Source organism: Euprymna scolopes, chromosome 24, assembly GCF_053919585.1.
Source record: "Euprymna scolopes isolate OS-2025 chromosome 24, ASM5391958v1, whole genome shotgun sequence".
Classification (NCBI taxonomy): domain Eukaryota; kingdom Metazoa; phylum Mollusca; class Cephalopoda; order Sepiida; family Sepiolidae; genus Euprymna; species Euprymna scolopes.
Genome location: NC_136505.1, coordinates 99216068 through 99237802, shown reverse-complemented (window position 1 = coordinate 99237802; position 21735 = coordinate 99216068). Strand labels below are relative to the sequence as shown.

The window sequence follows — 21735 nt, the reverse complement described above, 5'->3', positions numbered from 1 at the left end:
CATTTATTTTTATTTCAACGGTGCGGTGCCATTATATACATTTTGTGCTTCCGTAACTGGGTGGACAGACATTAACGCCACCTATAGGCAAACGGAGGAAACAGGCTCTCTCTTTCTTCATGATTACCATGATTTTCTACTCGATGATGTATGTTTGTAATTTTGGATATATTACTATTTTCGACATGACAATTAAGTAAACCCACATATTTAAAACTCGGGCGGATCTGAACGAGAATCGCTCCTCGCTCCTCTCCCCTAATTTTTATAGTATGTTTTAATATGTAGTATAGTTTTCGAGGTTGGGGGGGGGGTGTTTATTCCGAAAGCCGTTCTGAACATGGGAGGTTAGGGGAGGGGGTGCTGCCCTGCCGTAAAAAAAAATATAATACCAACTATAGAATATCGGTTAAAATTAAGGGGGGGGGGAATACTCGTTCAGGTCAGCTAAATATCGAGCTGTCGACTATCTTAACAAGCACCGAAATTAGTTTTTCGGAGTATGTTAAACTGCACAAGTGCTAACATTTATCCATCATTTTTGTAACAAGTTTCCCGAAGTGTTAAACGTTGTAGTAGAAGAAAAAAAACATAAACACTGCATGTTTTTCGAACCGAATAAACATTTTACATTAAATAAAAACACTAAAAACTTATCCAGTTAGGTAGAAAAGTAACTTATCTTGCTTTGGTAACGTTTATTTGTTATATATTTGTTTTGTTGACAAGTTTTTCGAATCTATGTGTATAGTAAAACAAACCCGTAATATTTATTTATTTTTTTATTGACAGCGTGGGGGCAAAGGATGAAAAAAAAAAAAGGCGGAAGTGTACTGACTGACCTGAAGTCGCTTGGAAAACTCCGAACGTGAAATGGATTCATACCAGAATTTGCTGAGATCTGTTATAAGGAATTGGTAAGAATCCGGCCAGAAATGAGTTTTGACCAAATAGACACAATCGGCAGTCTGCAGAAGCTTCCAGGGACAACATTTTAAATCTGGTTGCCAATTTCTTCGCCATTCATTTTCGTCATCCCCGGAAGAATTACCAAGAGTCGGTTGGAAAAAATGGGGATCTTTTGGGGTCGGATCGATTTCTGATTTCAATTGGATATCATCGATCATTTCTCCCATCGTGTCGATAATCGCATTTTTGTTATTATTATTCATAATCAATAACAGCAAAACAAAATGTCTTCCGTCTGCTTATTTATATCCGAAAATAATCGTAACAGTAATTCGTTAATCTATCTGAAAGATTTACATTGTATAGGCACGAATATATTTTAGTCTAAGAATTATTTCCGATGTTGTTAGAAACGTTGTGTTCGCCTGGAAAAAGAAGATGCGTACTTTAATGCACATGTTTTGATGACGTCACGAGATTATGTGCATCACGTGTCATCGCGTAATTCAACCAAATTCAAACAAAAGTACAGAAAAATCTTTCTGATGTGTACGTATGTACCCATCACGGAAGGAAAATGTCATCTTCCAAAAATTACGTAAATTGATCGAGTTTTTTTATTTTTTTATTTATTATCTTTTTTTTTTTTTTTTTTTTAAATAACTCCACTTTTTTTAAACGAATTTTTAGCGATCTCAGTAGTTCGAACTGAGTTGTTTCCCTTTATTTAAAACAATACGGCGGATCAATAGGTGTATCAGAATTTTTGTAGGAATTTTTGACACCCCTAACACGAAACTGCGAATAAAATATAAAAATCTCGTAATTTCTCTGTTAAAAGTGGGTTATTTATTTTCTTTATGGATTATACTTCCAAAATAAAATATTAAAGTTGTTTTAAAAGTAATAGAAATATTTTTTTTTTTTTAAAGCAGTAATGAATTTTCCGAACTCAATATTTTTCAATTTTTAAACTTAAAAAATCTATCAAAATTTTTCTATTGATTCTATTTTTACGATATTTTCAGGGTCAATGTGAAATTTTATGTTCTTTCCAAGAAATCGAATATAATATTTTAGACAAACGTTTTCTTTTTAAATTCACGCCCCCCCATTCTCAAGTGTCTATTAAAAAGTAAATAATTAATTTACTCACAAAGTGAAGAGAAAAGGTCAATAAATAATATATTCAAATTTAAAACAAACAAAAAACGTAGTTTTTTAGAATTTTACCTGTAAAGTTTGAAGTTTAAAACCTTTTTTTTTAAACCACATTATTTATTTATTTATTATTTTTTTTTAATGGAACCTTGGTCCTTACTCCTTTAATTGAAAAAAAAATTAGGGCTTGAATTACATTTTTCGATGAGTTATAAGCTTGGAAAGACAGGGGGTCGAATAATTCACGCCTCCCATTTTGAAATGTCTATTAAAAAGTAAATAATTAATTTATGTACCAAAGTCTTATATATCACAAATTGAAGAGAAAAGGTCAATAAATAATATATTCAAATTTAAAACAAAAAAAAAGAACTGTTTTTTAGAAATTTACCTGTAAAGTCCGAAGTTTAAAACCTTTTTTAAAAAAAAACACGTTTTTTTTTTTTGTTTTGTTTTTTTAATGAAACCTTGGTCCTTGTTCCTTTAATTGAAAAAAAAAAAAAATTAGGGCTTGAATTACATTTTTCGAGGAGTTATAAGCTGTGAAAGATGGGGTGGAATTATTCACTATTTTCACAAAATTTCTGACACACCTAGCAGATCAAAGCACAAATTCTCACTTACTTTTAAAATCTAACTTTTTTGGCACTTCTGCATTTTTTTTGGTAGTGGCGTTTCTCAGCCAAAATATAAAACTATATTTGGCCCTTGTACAGTTTAATCAAGACATTAAAAAATGAAAATATCGAAAAAAGTTTATATTGTAGGTATCCGCTTTGGACTGAAGCTATCCTGAAAAAATTTTCACTTAATTTGATCTTTTTTTTTTTTTTTTTGTACAGCGGAAAAACACGTTTTTATGACAGTGCGTTGAAGGTAGACATCTCTGAATTTTTTGAACACGCCACGGGGAGATAACTCAGTTTAAAGTGCCAACCCCCCCGTATTAGCTTTTCTTCCTAAAAATCGAACCTTTTGCTCGGTATCATAATAAATCGTTTTCTCGCTGTAAAAAAACAAAACAAATGCCTTAATGAATCATGCTTTCCGGGCCTTAATGAATCATGCTTTCCGGGCTGTTGGAAAACCGCTTCTGTGGTACCAATATTCAAGAATTCTGGCGAAAGAACTGACCCATCAAATTATCGCCCCATTAGCCTCCTCCCACTTTTCGCCAAAAATATTTGAGACCATAATTAACCATGCTCTAGTCCGGCACCTTACAGATGTTAAACTTCTGACTGACAAACAATATGGATTTAGACAAGCCCGTTCCACAGCTGACATCCTCACTGTAATCTCTGAACGTATATACCATTCACTGGACAAAGCGGGGGAGGGCAGAGCGGTAGCTCTAGATATATCTAAGGCTTTTGACAGGGTATGGCACAAGGGTCTCCTCAGGAAAATTAAATCATACGGTATCACTGGTAGAATACTTAGCATAATTAAATCCTTCTTAGATAAGAGAAAAATCCAGGTTGTCCTCGACGGTCGAACATCTAAACAGTGTGATATAAATGCGAGAGTGCCTCAGGGGTCTATTCTTGGACCTCTATTGTTCCTGATATTTATTAATGACCTCCCCAACAAAACTGCCTCTGAGATGGGTATATATGCTGATGACACTACACTCTATAACAGGCATGACAGGAAAACAAATGAACACATATCTAAAGAAATGGCAAAAACACTAGAGGATGACCTCCAATCTGTAGTGGAATGGGGACATAAATGGATGGTCACATTCAATGCTGCCAAGACCAAACTGGTTTCCTTCAATAACTGCAAGAAACCTTCTCTGCCACCAATAGCAATGGCCAGTGACTCCCTGTCTGAGAGTACATCTTTCAAACTGCTTGGCCTAACGTTCACAGGAAACATGAGCTGGAACAATTATATTGAAAACATTGCCAGGGCTGCTGCAAAAAAGGTAGGCTCTCTCTACCGTGCTAGAAAACTGCTGACACCTGAAAGTATCCTGTATCTCTATAAGGCCACCATTCGCCCATGTATGGAGTATTGTTGTCACATCTGGGCTGGTGCGTCTATTACTAATCTCTCGCTCCTAGACAAGGTTAAAAAAAGAGTCGCCAATCTGATAGGCCCTGAACTGGCATCTAAGCTTGTCCCATCGACGAAACGTTGCATCCCTCTGCTTGTTCTACAAGTATTTTAATGGTGAATGCTCTGACGAACTGCAGACACTTGTGCCCCCACGACGCAGACACCCTCGACAAACCCGACAGGCAGCTAAATCCCACCCCCACACAGTAGAGATCCCTAGATGTAAAAGATCTTTCTACTCCAGTAGTTTCTTCCCCAGAACCGCTAGACTCTGGAATTCCATTCCAGGATCCTGCTTCCCTAACTGTACTGACATGCAGAAGTTCAAGTGCAACGTGAACCGACATCTTGCTGCCCAAATCCCTACATAGTGCCCCAGTAGTTGCTGACCCTGATAGTAGCCCCCTACACCTGAGTGGCAATGTGCCTTGTTTGGGGTGAAAATGTAATAAAAAAAAAAAAAAAATCAAAACTACTTGATGAAATTAAGTGAAATTTTTTCCCGGAAAACTTCATTCCATAACGGATACGTACAATTTAAACATTTTTTTTTTTTTCGATATTTTCATTTTTTAATGTCTTGATTAAACTGTACAAGTACCCTATATTTTGTTAAAGTGACAATTTTACTTTAATTAAAAAAATGTTTAGAAAAAAACAAAACAATAACCCCCCCCCCCAAAAAAAACCCAATGTTGCTTTAATTCAAAAAATGTCTAATTTAAATTATTAAACTGCTCCAACAAAAAAATTCAATTTTACTTCAATTCAAAAAATATTTCGAGAAAAAAAATTCAATGTTACTAAAATTCAAAAATTGTTTTATTAAAATTATATTTTCTTACGCAGACTTTTCAATAAATGTTTTTACATTTATATATCGAAACATTTTTATACAATTTTATATTTTTTAGTTTTCAAATATTTTGTGTTCGAAAAAAAAAAAGGGAATCTTGTTTGTTATTTATTTGGCATGTTATTTGACCAAGAAGAAATTGGAGTTATCGCCCCTTACAATTGCGCCGTCCGTGTAATACAGGTGCCATTTTTTTTAGTTAAAAAAAAAAAAAAAAAAAAAAAAAGCGGCCAAATTACTTACTTGATCAATTGACAAGATTTTTGGAATATGAAAATTTTGTCCCATGACGGATATTAATTTATTTTTATTTCGGACTATTAGTCTCATCTTTATTAGTTGTTTTTTTTTTTTAATCTTTTTATTGGTTCACAACGTTTCGGCCAACTTCCTCTGGCCTTCGTCAGGTGGTAACCGCGACGGATAGGAACTTCGAATCTCCTAACTGCATTCTCAGCCATCACTGCCATCCGTAGTTGTTGTCGTCTCACCACATTTTGACCAATTAACCTCTGGCACGCTTTGGGTGGGATTGAAACCGCTATCTTCAGACAATGCTCGTCTGGAACCATAGAGATTCAACGTCTCTATCAACTGCGCCACGGGCCCCAAAGGGCGATCAAAGTTGGATTCTTTGATCTTATAAATCCACGTTTATTTATTATCTGATCTTCCATAGTCGGGTCCGTACCGATTGGTATATATATATATATATTATTCCTTAATTGGAATTCATTTTTTGAGATGAGCATTATATGTTAATTTTATTTTTATTTCGGACTATTAGTCTCATCTTTATTAGTTGTCAAAATGTGGTGAGACGACAACAACTATGGATGGCAGTGATGGCTGAGAATGCAGTTAGGAGATTCGAAGTTACTATCCGTCGCGGTTACCACCTGATGAAGGCCAGAGGAAGTTGGCCGAAACGTTGTGAACCAATAAAAAGATCAAAAAACAACAACTAATAAAGATGAGACTAATAGTCTGAAATAAAAATAAATTAATATATAATGCTCATCTCAAAAAATGAATTCCAATTAAGGAATAATATATATATATATACCATGACGCGTACATATAAAGATTTTTCTGTATATATATTTCTTAATTAATTTGAATTCGGTGTAAACACATCTTTCTCTCTTTAATACCCATTCAAACATTTCTTTACGTTTTGTTTAATTTTCCAAGTATACAGAGGGTTGAACAATAAAATTGTCGCCACAGAAAAGGCAACATGATTCCATTTCCGTTTGATGAAAAATGTTTTTTTTTTTTTTGTTACAGACCATCTACTACTTGGCCAGTTGTGTACAAATCCAAGGAGTGATAGGAGCCGTCTATAATATGTAAAAGTGACACAATGTTCAACAAGCGAGATCGGAGATGCGCCGCTGTACAACTCATGCTCTCTACTGATCTAAGTTATGGTAACAGGACCATTGCCGACACACTCAAAATGCATTGCTGGATTGCCATGAATAACAGGGACGTGCCCAGGGTGATGAAAACAAAGTTTCCAGCTATGGTTATGGTCTTTGGTGTGGTTTCAAGTAAGGGGCACATCATGCCACCTCACATCTTGGAAGTCGGCTTGAAAATAAACACCAAAGTATACCTGGATGTGCTGTGTGTGGTGATTCCGTGGTGCAATCAGGTGGCTGCTAGCAGACCCTGGGTGTGGTAACAGGACTCAGTGTCGGCCCACAAGTCCTAAGAGATCCAGGCTTGGCTCCAGAAGGAATGCTATGACATTATAACCTTCTCTCACTGACTCCTCTCCTCTCCTGACCTGAACCTGCTGGACTACTTTGGTCATATGTTGAGAACATCACCAACATGACCTCCCAAAACACCAAAGCCAGCCTGATCGCCATCATCTGCTGAGTATTCATCGAGCTCCCGCCGGCACATGTAGAGAAAGCATGCTCCCAGTTCCAAAATTGTATCAAGGCAGTGCTTGAGGCTGAAGTCAGCTACCTTGAATAGATGTTAGCTCTACTACATAATCAAGTTATCTGAATTGATTTTTTTTCAATAAAAGTTTAAAAATAAGCTGTAGTATTTTCTTTAGGGCGATAACTTTATCATTCCATCTTGTATAAGTCAAATAATTCAACTAATAATTCCTAATTCAAATAATTCCTTGGCACTTGTGCAGTTTAGTCTGCCATATCAAATGATTTATCAGTTTAGAAAAGTTCCATTCTGGACAAGGGGAGACAATCATGTAATTCATTGGAGTTTTAATCACATTTATAAATCTTTTATAAATCTTTTATAAATCTTTTATAAATCTTTTATAAATCAAAACATTGAAGTAACACAAAATATAATAACACTAATTAAAACATTTACTAAATTAAATCAAAATTTTGATTTTTTTAACTAACAATTTCTTTGATGCTAGTTCATTAGTTCAGCCTAATTAAAAAAAAACAAAAACAGCAAAACCAAAAAAATAAACAAGTAAAATACAAAAAATACAGAAAAATATTTCCAAACGAAAATGTTGTACTCCAAAAATCACGTAAATTGATCAAGTATTACATTTTTTAATTTTTTAGATGAGGATTGGTTATTGATATTATTTGGATTTTTAGGACTACTGATTTAAAAATAAAAATAAAACAAAATACTGTTAGGAAAAAAAAAGGGGCTCCTTCAGTCTTTGACAGACTATGGATACCCACAAAATGGTGCCTGCACATGAAATTTTTGTGACAGGAGATGCGCAATCTCCAACCACACCCCTCCTGAGTCGACATTGTTAAATACCAGTAACAAGTGAAGTGTATATACAAGACAACTGGAAACAAATGCCGAGATAAGCGGAGAGCTAGGTGTATCAGAATTTTTTGTAGGAATTTTTGACACCCCTAACACGAAACTGCGAATAAAATATAATAAACTCGTAATTTCTCTTTTAAAAGTGGGTTGTTTATTTTCTTTATGGATTATACTTCCAAAATAAACTATTAAAGTTGTTTTAAAAGTAATAGAAATATTTTTTTTTATTTTTTAAAAAACAGTAATGAATTGTACGAACTCAATATTTTTCAATTTTTAAACTTTAAAAATCTATCAAAATTTTTCTATCGATTCTATTTTTACAATATTTTCAGGGTCAATGTGAAATTTTATGCTCTTTCTAATAAATCGAATATAATATTTTAGACAAACGTTTGTTTTTAAATTCACGCCCCCCTCATTTTCAAGTGTCTATTAAAAAGTAAATAATGAATTTACTCACCAAAGTGTTATACATCACAAATTGAAGATAAAAGATCAATAAATAATATATTCAAATTTAAAACAAAAAAAAGTAGTGTTTTTTAGAAATTTACCTGTAAAGTCCGAAGTATAAAACCTTTAAAAAAAAACAAAACATGGTGTTTATTTTTTTTTTTAAACTGAAAAAATAAATTAGGGCTTGAATTACATTTTTCGAGGAGTTATAAACTTAGAAAGACAGGGTGGAATTATTCAATATTTTTCACAAAATTTCTGACACACCTAGCGGAGAGCTCATTAAGTGCCTAGAATTCCCAAATGGTCACCCATCTGTTACTAACCAGCCTCGACGTTGCTTAAGATCGGTGATCTGACGAGAACCGGTGTGTCAATGCGATTATGCTGTATCACCATATTAGAAACCCACCCAATAAATGTCACAGTAACATCTATTGGGTGGGTTTCTAACAGTATTTTGTTTTATTTTTATTTTTAAGTCATTATCAAGACTTCAAATATTTAGCCAAGTACGTCCAAGGATGGAATACTGCTGCCATATTTGGGCAGGAGCTGCTAAAAACAGCCTATCCTGCCTTGACAGAGTACAAAATAGACTTTGTGGCTTAGTGGGGATGCCCTTTTCTCTACCCTGCAACCTCTCTCCCACAGAAGAGACGTTGCAAGCCTATCCTTGTTTTATCGTTATTTCCATGGCAGGTTCTCGTCTGAACTCCAATCTCTGCCCCCCCCCTCGCCAATCCTTCACGAAAAACACCCATCTAGCTGAATCCACTGTGAAAAATTTCCCCCACTCTTTATCTATGCCTAAATCAAAATGTAGATTCCATGAACAAAGCTTCTTTCTTAGAACTGCACGCCTGTGGAACTCTGTTCCGTCTGCCTGCAACCTCGACAGCTGTTAGTCTTTATATCTTCAACAGGAAATGGAAGCAGGTTCATTCTGTCTTCGAAGATGAGAGTTTGCAGCCATAGAAGGGGTCGATAAGACGCCTTCTGATGTAAAGGATCTAATATTTGTACTGTCAGCATGGTGCAGAAGTCCATGAAACTCTTAGCGCGGTAATTCATACCAATGAAAGTCTCTTACGGACTTAATGAAGATGTGCTTATATTTAGGCATGAAATGAATTGTCTCAAAGTCTCTAGTGAAAAACCATACTACACATTCGATAGGCACTGTATATATTGATAACTCTAACATTCTTTATATACACCGTATACTGGTAACCCCAACGTTTGATAGACATACCACACAGTATACTGACCCAGTGAACCAAGTGCAAGAGAGAATCAAACAATTGCATTGAAAGAGATGGTTAGAATCTTAAAAAAAGATCTTTCAGTTGGAATATATGAGATAGCAGGTGAATGTCTGGCATCCAGTAGGATGCCCCATCCCCAGTTTAAACAAACTGATAAGAAAATTGTAAAAAAAAAAAAAAAAGAAAGAAGTTGAATATCAAATGCAGCAGCAAGTCCTGAGAACATATACCAGAAATAACAGTTGGAAATAAGTTATACACCATTAACTATGACTATTCAATTCTTACAGCTATGTACCTAAAAAATGGAGCTATTGAACCTAACATAGTGATATGGGACGAGAAGGAGGAAGAAGCAACCGTAGTAGAAGTTAGTGTCCTCAGTGATGCTTGAGTTAAACAAAGCTGAGAGGGAAAAAGATAACAAAATACAGACAACATGAAAAGAAATTGCAATCTTAGGAAGATCTCTATAATTCCAGTGATTATGGTTGGGATCTTAAAAAGATCTCTCGGTTGAAATGTATGATAGCGGATGAATGTTTGAGATCCGGTAGGATGTTTTATCCCCAGCCAGAAAAAAATAGTACGAAAATTAAAAATCAATCTATCTATCTATCTATACTTCTATAAATTTTTTTTTTTTTTTTGTGTATTGATATTCATATTAAAAACCCTTTTTTCTCTTCATTTAAAAAAAAAAAAAAAATACAACTTTCTTATATATGGGTTGTGGAATTACATTCATTAGCAAAATATCTAGCTAATTTGCATATTCTTTTAAACATTCATTTTAATTAATTCCCTATTAGTTTTTTTCGGTTTTCTTATGGGATGATAATCTTTAGTTAACTATTATGTGTAATTATGTCCATGCAGATATTCTACATAATTCATACTGACATAATAGTTGCGTAAAAGGCTTAGAGTAAATACAAACCTCTTTCTATATATATATATTTATGTATGCGTATATATATTTGTTTGAAAAATTTTTCCTACCAAACTCCTCTATCAATTTTTGGTCTACAGACATGAAAATTAATATATATGTATTCGAACCCATGCAAAACTTTATATTTCGGTTTTAGCCAGGAAAATCTGCACAAAGTGTGAAAATTAAAAAAAAAAAAAATTGCCAGGTGAAGGTCGAACCACGGTATTACGAATATGCATGTGTAATGTAATAGCTGTTGGTTCATGTTTGAATTTTTAGCCTTGCAGCAAACATGTCTTCATAGCTCAAATATTAACGTCGCAGGAAAAAGTAAATCGTAAGCTGAACGTCTTGGTTTCAATTCTCGGTGATGGTGCACGAGTCATTTTTTAAAAAAAAACTTTTAAAATCATTACTATATATTGGGTCCAATATAATATAATAATAAATACGAAATCTGCATTAATCAAAATGTCATATTTAAGTTTATTTTATGACAGGGCAATGCCGGGCAGCCTGCTAGTACAGGATGAACAGAAAGTCCTTGGACAATTTTTAGTTTTCAAATTAAATATTGTTAAAATCACTTTTTCTCTTTTCGAATAAAGTAAGTATTTAATCTAACTATTGATCTAATTATTTTCAACAAAAATATTAAAATAATTTTGTTTAAACTTTCAGAAAAATGAGCAAATGAGAGGCCATAATTCAGCTTCATTACGCGGGAAGGACAAACTCAGAGATTATTAAGCTCTTGAAAGTGGCTAAATTCACCGTGTACCATGTTGTGAACAGATTTAAGGAACTTGGTACATCTGAAGACCGTCCTAGGAGTGGAAGACCTCGCACTGCTCGAACAAGGAAGGTGATTAAAGCTGTCCGAGAGAGGGTAAGGAGGAACCCGAAGAGATCTGCAAGACATGGCTAAAGACATGAATGTGAGCGTGACCTTGATGAGAACCATCGTAAAAAACGATCTCCAGTTGTCCCCCTACAAGATGAGAAAGAGACAGTACCTCATACCTGCCCAAAAGCACAAGGGACTTGAAAGAGCAAAGATTCTTCTTGGCGAACTGAAGGCTGGCACGGCAGAGCGAGAGATCGTTTTTTTTGATGAAAAACTCTTCACAATTGAAGCGACTGTTAACAATCAGAACGACAGAGTTTACACAAAATCTTCAGCAGACATTGATGACTCCGTGAGAATAGTTTTCCCGCGACAAAAGCCGACTTCCCTCATGGTGTGGGCTGCAGTCTCCAAATCTTGGAAGTCGCCTCTGATTTTCGTGGAGCAGAGGGTTTAGATCAACACAGATCGCTACATTAACGATATTTTGGTTCCAGCATTTGAAGAGATGAAGAAACACTTCAAAGATCAGCCTTTCACCTTCCAACAAGATGGAGCACCATCCCACACCTCCAGAAAAACTCAGGACTGGTGCCAACGTCATTTCCCAAGATTCTGGAGTAAGGAGATGTGGCCTCCTGCATCGCCTGATTTGAATCCCATGGATTTTTCGGTGTGGTCTTTGTTGGAGGCAAAGGTTTGTTCTGTTGCTCATCCAAGTGTTGATGCTTTGAAGACATCTCTTCTGAGTGAATGGGCTAAAATACCTCAGGAAACGCTGCGTGCCTCGGTTGGTAACTTCAGACAGAGAATTGAACGTCTAATCGAAAGGAAGGGACATCACATTGAAAATAAATAATTGGAATTTATTCTTGGTTTCCTAACTTATAATTTTCATTCATGTTTAATTTATATTTTTGTAATTTTCTATTAATAAACCACTTTTGAATTGGTCCAAGGACTTTCTGTTCACCCTGTATATCTATAAAAAATGAGAATGTTGTGTATGAGGACAATTCTCAACCTATATACTCAACGAATTTTTGATCTACAGACTTCAAATTTAGTTTATAGGGTATTCAGACATGTGGAAAACTTTTTAATCCGTTATCATCTGGAAAAAAGGGCTGCTAAGGGGTCAAAATTGAAAAATTGGTATTGTGGGGGGGTCGTTTTTTATTGGTTTGTCAAATGTTTCACGACTGCATATGAGCGAATCGTTTACATCACAGCTTCCTTATGTTAAGAATAAGTAGGTTTGAAAACACTTTTTAAAGCTGGCCTAATGGTTATCGTACTTGACTCACTGTCTTTAGGTTTTGGTTTCGATCTCAGGTCGAGTTTTAAAAAAAAATTTTTTTTTTTACAAAAAGTGAACTGACGTTTCTGAATTTTTGAGATGAGGATTGGTTATCCATATTATTTGGATTCATCAGACTACTGTTCTCATCTTGAGTGTTATTTTCACAACGTTTTGGTCGATGTAACCTCCGACCTTCTTCAGGCGTATGTTGTTGAACTCGGGAATGTTTCTGTTGAACTCGGGAATTTGGGTGGAATGTCGAGCGGAACCCTTTATTTACTTCACGGGGGTCATGGCTGATGGAACAAGAGCATGCTACCCCCGTGAAGTAAATAAAGGGTTCCGCTCGACATTCCACCCAAATTCCTGAGTTCGACAGAAACATTCCCGATTTCGACAAGCTATACCTGAAGAAGGTTGGAGGTTACATCGACCGAAAAGTTGTGAAAATAACTCCTAAGATGAGAGCAGTAGTCTGATGAATCCAAATAATACGAATCACCAATCGTCATCTCAAATAATACGAAAAAGTGAATTATTTTTTATCTATTTATTTATTTGTGGACTATTATCCTCATCTTCTAATTGTTGTTTCCCGACGTTTCGGCCAACTATTCCTCTGGCCCTCGTCAGGTGGATAATAGTCCGCAATAAATAAATGGATAAATAAAACAAATTACTCATCGCAATAAAAAAAATCAATTAATTAAATAATATACTCCGTACATGATTTGCTAGTAGATTTGTAAATATAGAGAATAACTTTGGTTGGTTGGTTGTTTTTGTTTTACGGCATATCAACCCTTTTCTGGTTATTTAATGCTGAATCCAAAGATTTTGAAGAAAATTTTTTTAATAGAATATATTTGTTGTTTTCAAGTTGGTTTCTATTTGACCCATACTTGGGACCCTAACAGGTACTACCACTCCGGGTCGGAGTGGACCTGGGATCAATGGCAATTAAAGGGTGGCTCCATACTCCCCAAAGCCCGCAAGCTGGGGCCTAACCATTGGATATAGTTTAAGGTCATATCCAGGACCAAGAATAACTTCGGGTGTGAGAAAATGTTTAGAACGATAGATGGAACCAGTTTTACCCGAATCAGAAAAAAGCAATGGATTTAATATATGAACTCCAAGAAAAATGCAATGAGAAAGAAAGATCAAGAAGTTTTAGAATTGGTTTTTATCGAAAGCAGATCCATCCATAAGAATCTCCGGCAGAAAAGGGACACACCTACGATTGAGTCTTAACAAGATTAAATGAATCCATAACTGAACCCTGATCAACTTATAGATCAACTGCATATTTCATCTGACTTAATCCACAATACATTATAGTCTACATTGCACTGTAGAGCACCAACTGCTGCTTTTAATTTTCATACAGTGTGAAATGATAAAACTTGTCGCCCTAGAAAAGACGATATGATTCCATTTCCGTTTGATGAAAACCGGTTTTCTATTTTTGTTGTAGACCATCTACTAGTTTACCAGTTGTGTACAAATCACAACAGCCATAGGAGTCTTCCATCATGTCTGAAAGTGATGCAATGTTCAACGAGCGAGATCGGAGATGCGCCACTTTATGACTCATGCTCTCTACCGATCCAAGTTATGACAACAGGACCATTGCCAGCACCCTCAAAATGCAACAAATTAAAGATAAATCAAATATAAAATAAAGCGATGTATGGGGCACAAATAATTTTATTAAATATTTATTGAAAACAAACACTCATTTTTGTTATTTAAAGTATTCCGATCTGACCGGGACTTAAAGATGAATGAGCTTAAAAGTCCGTTAAAAGTGCAGAATAGTTAACAGCCAAGAAAGCATAAATAATAAAAAAATAACAAATGTCTTACACCAAACGCAGTAAAATTTAATTAACTATGGACTTATATACTATTTAATGTCTTGTAGTTGTTACGTTTTTTTTTTTTTTATTTTTTTTTTTTTGAAAATGTTATTTCATTCAAAGCTGTCTTTATGATACACGGGGCAAAAAAAAAAAAAAAATGGCTGTTCATCGCTTAACTTATCGTACACTATGTCCGAGTGGCACCTCCCTACCTGATTTAGATTTTCTTTCTTTCTTTCTTTTTTTTTTTTTTTGTAGAAATAAAGTTCTCCCAATAGTTAAGCAACAAGAATTTTTTTTTTTTTCATTTTTCTTGTATCTCCATAAAGACAACAACTATAAAGATGAGGATAACAGTCCGCAAATAAATAAATGGATAAATAATACAAATTGCTCATCTAAAAAAAGAATTCCAATCAAATAAATAGTAATAGACAATGGAATTGTCTATTTTAAGCAAACATTCGTCCACCACTTTTATGGTGCTCAAACCGCTTATTTACAAATAAACAGTGAGCCTCGCATTTTTCAGCCAATTAAGTAGCGGGTGAGATTACTTATGACAGTGGTCTACCCACAGAGCGGGGGAGGGGCTTAAAATATAGTTGTGGTCATCTGACGAAGGCCAGAGGAATAGTTGGCCGAAACGTCGTGAAACAAGAACTATAATAGTCCGCAAATAAATAAATGGATAAATAATGCCAAATACTCATCTCGACAAGAATTCCAATTGATTAAATAAAAACTGAACTGTTTTGAAAATTGCACTGTAAAGCACCAACTGCTGCTTTTAATTTTTATACAGTGTGAAATGATAATTAAATAATATAAACATAATCTCGCATGCACATGTCTCAGTTTCTGCATGAATTAAAATACAACATTTATTCATATTTTACGACCGGGCAACGCTGAACGGCCTGTTAGTAAATAAATAAAACAATAATAATGTAAACAATTCAAAGATAACGAAATACCAAGGTCTTCTGTACGACACGAAAAGAAACTGGAATCGTAGGAAGATTTCCATCATTCTAGTAATTATAGGAGCAACCGGTTCATGAAATTGATTTTCAAAAACTACCTGGCAAATATACCCGGTAAACCAAGGGCAAGAGAGATACAAACAATTGAACTTGGATAGTTGGAATCTTAAAAGTATCTCTCGGTTGGAATGTATGAGGTAATGGGTGAATGTCTGGCATCCGAAAGGATGTCCCATTCGTAGCCAAACAAAATGATAAGAAAAGCGAAAAGTAAATAAATAAAATACTAATCCATATAATCATAAAACTCAAATAACCTTGTAACGAGTGATGTAACCCACTTTCCGGTGTAAACAAATAAACACAAATCACTTCTTTTGCAGATTTTGACCTGCGCACTGAAATATTAACGTTATTATTTCGAAATTATTATTTAACATGGGAAGAGTGGGAGTGTTTTGCAACTATTCTTTATTACAACTATACTGTCGCTATTTTCTTACAACTAAACAACTTTAACCCGTTGACAAACAGAAGAACAATTGTAGTAAAGCCAAGACTACTACTACTACTACTACTACTACTACTACTGCTACTACTCTCTATCCGTCCCTTTTCCTTCCTTCCTTCTTTTTTTATTTTTTGTTTACATTTCTAGATACAAAATACTTGTGTGAGAACGGTGAATTTATTGACACATTTACTAATCCGTTTCAATATTAGTTTTATTTTATTTTATTTATTTAGGTTTTATTTTTTTGATTCAGGTTTTATTAATTATTTTTTTTTTAGATTTTAAGTTTTTATAACTTGGTTGAAGGATTCCAATATGGGTTTTCATTCTTACATTTCTCATCGGTAGGTTCATGTGCATTTTTGCTGCTAAATGACTTTCGTCGGCATTCGATTCGTAGGAAAATCATGTTTAATTTTCGATTTTTGAGCGATTATTCGGAAAAATAGGCAACTTTACACGAATAGGGACGATTTTTTTTTTTCATGTTTGAGTGATCCGTCAGTGATTTTTCATTTTGATATATTTTCATAGAAATGCTTCTGTTGTGTCAAAAAAAACAACCTATTTTCTTTATGTCACAAGTGTCACGCTCATACATGAATTCCATAGCTAATATAACATACAGACCCAATGGGTCACGGGTAGTCTAGTATATATATAAAAGTTACGTATAGTCGAGAAACACATAGCACTAAATCTTGTCTGATTGTTTTATTGATGCAAATATTGCGTGATCAGTTGTTTTGTTTGTGTGTGTGTTTTATTAGTAGCGAGAGCGGTGGGGGTGATAGAGAGGACGATTTGTTGCCTGGAGTACAACGACCCCCCACTAAGGAGAAGAAAAGAAAAACAACGAAGGGCATGTGATGAAATGTGCCGACAATGAAAGAGACACAACATGGATATACAAGCAGCAAAATCACACCCCTTCACTGTTCGAGATATCTTGATGTGGGAATGCCTTCTACTCTAATAGTTTCTACCCTCGGACAGCAAGACTTTGGAATTCCCTTCCTGTTACCTGCTTCCCTGACATGCAGAAGTTTGAGTGTAATTCCTATTATTTGGATTCTTTGGACTACTAATCTCATCTTGAGTATCATTTTTCACAACGTTTCGGTCGATGTAACCTCCAACCTTCTTCAGGTGTATGTTGTCGAACTCTGGAATGTTTCTGTCGAATACAGGAATTTGGACAGAACTTCGAGCAGGACCCTTTATTTACTTAACAGGAATCTGGACTGAATTTTGAATGGAACCCTTTATTTACTTCACGGGGGGAGGGGGTAGCATGCTCTCATTCCATCAGCCATGACTGGATAGATGTCCTAAGTAATTCACAATTGTATTTTCTGCCGCTCACCTTCAGGAGAATATCCTTTTTTACAATTGATTTTTCCAAGTACTCTTACCACTGTACTATGAGTCTTTGCGAACAGTTCTAGTACAAAGATACACCCGAGGAAGGTCAGAGGTTCCATCGACGGAAATGGAAATGACACTCAAGGTGAGAACAGTAGTCCGAAAAATCCAAAATATATGTTTATATGTGAGTCATTGAGTCCTTTTCACCCCCATCACCTGTATAAAGGCATGGTGTTGAGCATATGTCTCTGGTTTTTGGTTATTTATTTTATAGGAGTTTGTTAGCTTGCTGTCGCCTTACAATTTGAGAAAGACCTGTTACTTTTGGAATTTTCATTGGTAGAAAATACTTTGAATTAACACGTTCCTGTGAAAACTTTGCTTTTGAGAGTGTTAGAGAATGCGAATCCCACCAAAGCAGAAAAGGAAATAGAATATTTAAACTATTTGTGTTAAAAAAAATTTGTTTTTAGCGATAATTAGAATCACATTTGAACCTCACTATAAAATAAATAAGCCTCCTGGTGGGAGATTGTGATGTGGATAGGATCAGAAACTTCTGTTAATTATAGAGGGCAGGAATTAATAAATGATTTGACATAGACTTATTACTTTTGGAGTTTGAAGTGGTTTTCATTGGTTGAAAATACTTTGATTTAGCATTAGTGTTGGAATGATCACCCGAAACACAGAATCTTTTACGGCAACATTGCCCACAACCAGCCTGTCCTCCGCATCCCTATGAACAATGTCGACCGTCGTCAACAGGGGATCTTTAACCAGCAAAGACACTCCCTTCCCCCGTGGGCTGCCATATGCTGAGAAAACCTCAAAATCTCAGACCGGGCCAGCACTTGACAGTCCACAGAAGAAACGAAACGCGTCTCCTGAATTGCAGCCACATCCACTCCCAGGGACAAGAAGTCGTGTCGGAGGCGAGCCATCCGGACCAATGATCTCAAGCCCCTCGCATTCAGACTAGCCACATTCAAAGCCATGATACCTACCTTAATGTGTGTCACACTTAGCTCCGAAATCAGCCAGGAAAAAACGTAGACATTGTATGCAATGCTCAAAGTAGTCAGGTTTTTCATGTCCTGACCTTCTCTTACAATGCCGCCGATGTCCAAAGGGAAAGTCAGTTTAAGGGCCCTATAGAGTGATGAATGAACCAACACTGGGACCCTTCCCTTGCATTGTTTTGAGAGTTTGTCAAAGGAAGGGTCATTTTTTCTAATCAGTTCAATTCCCGGAACAGCCCCTTCAGCGGCCTCCAGCATTGTCCACAAGTTGGTCTTGCAGGCCTCTGGAAGCCTGATAAAAGTTGTTAGCAGTGGGGCATCCGGGAAATTAGAGGGGACATTAACGTCTTTTCCCCCTATCTGTTGGCAATCCAGCAGAGGTTTAAAATTTTTTTCTCTGCCGGTGGTGTAAATCCATTGCCACAGACAGGGGGTCTACAAAACACAGTTCCTCCCTTGTTTCAAGGGTGAGGGTCCCTGTTGGGTTAAGTCCGTGAGCGGGAGAAGCTGAAGAGTCTCTCCCCCTCCTGGGTTCATTCTTTTCTTTCTGTGGTGGTGGCTCGGTTTGCATTTGTCTGGGGACAAACATTTCTGTGGTGTCTGGTGTTGGTGTTGGTGTGGTGTCTGGTGTTGGTGTTGGTGTGGTGTCTGGTGTTGGTGTTGGTGTCTGTTGTTAGTGTGGTGTGTGGTTTAGGATGGAAGTGGGTTGTGTTATTGTTGGGGTGGTGTATGCTCACTGGGGGTGGAGGCCACCTTATCTTCCCCTTTCAATCTTTTCTTTTTCTTTTTCTTTATTTCGAATGAACTAGGGAGTGGTGAGGTTAAGTTCTTCTCCCTCTTGCTGGCGGAGTCATCCTCAGAGGAGCAGTCTTTTCTCTGCTTGGTCCCCGTTTCAGTCGGTGTGGGGGCCATTAGCTGTAGCTGCTCCTTTTGTTGCTGTTTCTGTTGCTGCTCTGGCTGCTGTGGTTGTTTTTGCTGCTCCTGCTGCTGTTGCTTCGGCTGCTGCTTTGTTGCCGTTGTTTTCATGGCAGTTTTTGCTGTTGCTGTGGCTGTTGCAGCAGTTGTTGATGTTGCAGCTGCTTTGGCTTTTGCTGCTGCACCTGCTCCTTTGGGAGCTGTTTAGGTTGAGGATGCTTTTGGAGAGGCTGCTGTTGTTGTTGCTGCCTCGATTGTTGGGATGGTGGTGGGATGATGGCTGATGGAGCTGTGGGCTTCCGTTTCCAGCCGATCACTGTGCTCCACTCCTCCTTCTTGCCCTCCTGCATTATTCTGGACTTTCTTGGCGCTGGGGTTGGTGCCGATGTTGTGCAAGTAGTGGCTGTAGGAACTGTCTCAGTGGTTGGGGCTACCTCAGGAGTTGTTTGAGTCAGGGTTGACCTGTGGGGACAGCTCTTGGCCATGTGGCCCTGCTTTTGGCAGAACCAGCAGTGTGGACAACGACCCTCCATTATCGCCGTCATAGTTGCCTCTTTAAATATTAGCTGTGCTGGTATCGCCAGGAAGCCCTCTCTCTTGTATAACTGCCCAGGTGCGTGCCGATTTTTGACTGCATTGGGGTTACTTTTTTGACCTCGCCAAACTGAGTGAAGAGGGGTCCCAGTATTTCTGCAGGTATTTGCATGGGTACGTTGAATACCTGCAACCGAGTCCTTATTCTGCTCTGGTATTCGGCATTAGTTTGACTCTCTCATGCTTGATTTCTTGGAGGGAGAGCCTCTCAACATTGTCTTTGGTGGGTAGGAGGATGTCCCACATTGCGTAGCTCCTTTGGTACAGGTATAGTACCGGAATGTTGAATTTGTGTAGGAGCCCCGCCATGTCTTCTTTTTTCATCCCCAGGAGATTGTTCGGTATATCAGAGATGACAAAGGACAAGACTCTGCCTTCGATCACCTCTCAGGCACCTGGCACTGGTTTAATTTCTGCCCCCTCTATGTATTGCCTGTACTTGGTCAAGTACAAGTCTCTGTACTCTTGAGGGGACAGTTGCTTCTCTACGGCCTTTCCCCACGCAGATCCTCTTGTTGGTGTTAGTGTTGGATCTTTGTTGGGGTTAGACCATTTTTGCTATTCCTTGGCGGAAGTATTGCTATTTTTGAGGGGATTTTCTTTTCCGCTTTCCTTTGGGACCAACTCTCCTTGCTTAATGCTTCTTCTCAGACTGGCCTCCTTTTTTGGGGAGTCGGCCTCTTGGAGAGCATTATACCCTTTATTGTCTTTGGAGGCCTCTGCCTCTTTTCTGTTGGTGAGGTCCATGTGGTATGCCCCCTCGTTCTCCTGATTTGCTCCCCTTTTGGGGGAGCAGTGTCCTCTTTATCGGTAATGTCTTTTGGGGCTATTGCCCCTAGTTTTGGAGGATCTTGTGGGTGTGCCTCCCTGGATTTGCAATTTGCTCCCTCTTTGGGGGAGCTGCCCTCATGGGGAGCATCTCCCCGAGTACAGTCTTTTCGGGCTGCTTCCCCTGCTTCCATGTTGTCCGGGCGGTACGCCCCTTCGTTTCAAGTGTTGCTTCCCCATTTGAGGAGTCTGTCTCCTTTTTCACTCTTCCCATTTCTGAGTGTTCCGGGCACGAGAATGTGTTGCCAGAACAGCACTGCGATATATGTAGTGAGAACAGATACTACACTTTGATTTTGGTCTCGTTATTACAGTTTATCTCCAATATCGTTATAGGAGTCTGTAACATATTTTCATCGTATGGGCGTCCGGCCCAAACGGAAACCCCACGATATCATGATACCATTTTTAGACAGAACAGATACCACCGTTGGATCCTAGCAAGAAGACCAAGAAGATATATTCGGGGATCGGGAGATCTTATTTATTAAAAAGAAGGATAAAAGATGATAACATACTACAAACAGTTGATTATAACACTGTTAAGATTCTGAATTTTTTAGATGAGGCCTGATTGTTTATATCACTTGTATTTATCGGACTATTGTTCTCATCTTTAGTGTTATTTCTTCAACGTGTTGGTTGGTTGGTTATTTTTGTTTTACGGCATATCAACCCTTTTTAGGTCATTTAATGCCGAATCCAGTGATTTTGAAGAAAAAGTTTTTAATAGAATATATTTGTCTTTTTTTTTTTCAAGTAAGTTTCTATTTAACCCATAGTTGGGACCCTAACAGGTACTACCACTCCGGGTCAGAGTGGACCTGGGAGCAATGGCAATTAAGGGGTGGCTCCACACTCCCCAAAGCTCGCAAGCTGGGGCCTCGCCATTGGATATAGTTTGAAGTCATATCCAGGACCGCAAGGTATTGGTCAGATTGTCCCTCTACTGTCTTCAGGCATGCACGTTTTTTTTTTTTTTTTTAAACAAAAGAGAAAAGTTACTGGTCATATGTAATCGCTGGGCAATGAAAAATTTCCAA

The 21735-nt window shown here is 37.0% G+C and overlaps 1 protein-coding gene across 5 annotated transcripts in view; it reads right to left on the bottom strand.

Moving 5' to 3' along the window:
• Nucleotides 1–19191, bottom strand: part of LOC145246863 (non-homologous end-joining factor 1-like) — a 96923-nt gene extending 77732 nt beyond the window's left edge. Inside the window, exon 1 of one of the 5 annotated variants that reach the window (XR_013863200.1) lies at nucleotides 18341–19191. Coding sequence is in view for 3 of the 5 variants with exons in the window: in XM_080108712.1 (XP_079964838.1) it covers nucleotides 843–1172 (330 nt within the window). In the remaining 2 variants the exon portion in view is untranslated. Of the gene's footprint in view, nucleotides 1–842; nucleotides 1399–18340 lie in introns of those variants that run through there. The other 4 variants (XR_013863199.1, XM_080108711.1, XM_080108712.1 and 1 more) reach the window with 4 other exon arrangements.
• Nucleotides 19192–21735: the final 2544 nt, after the last annotated feature.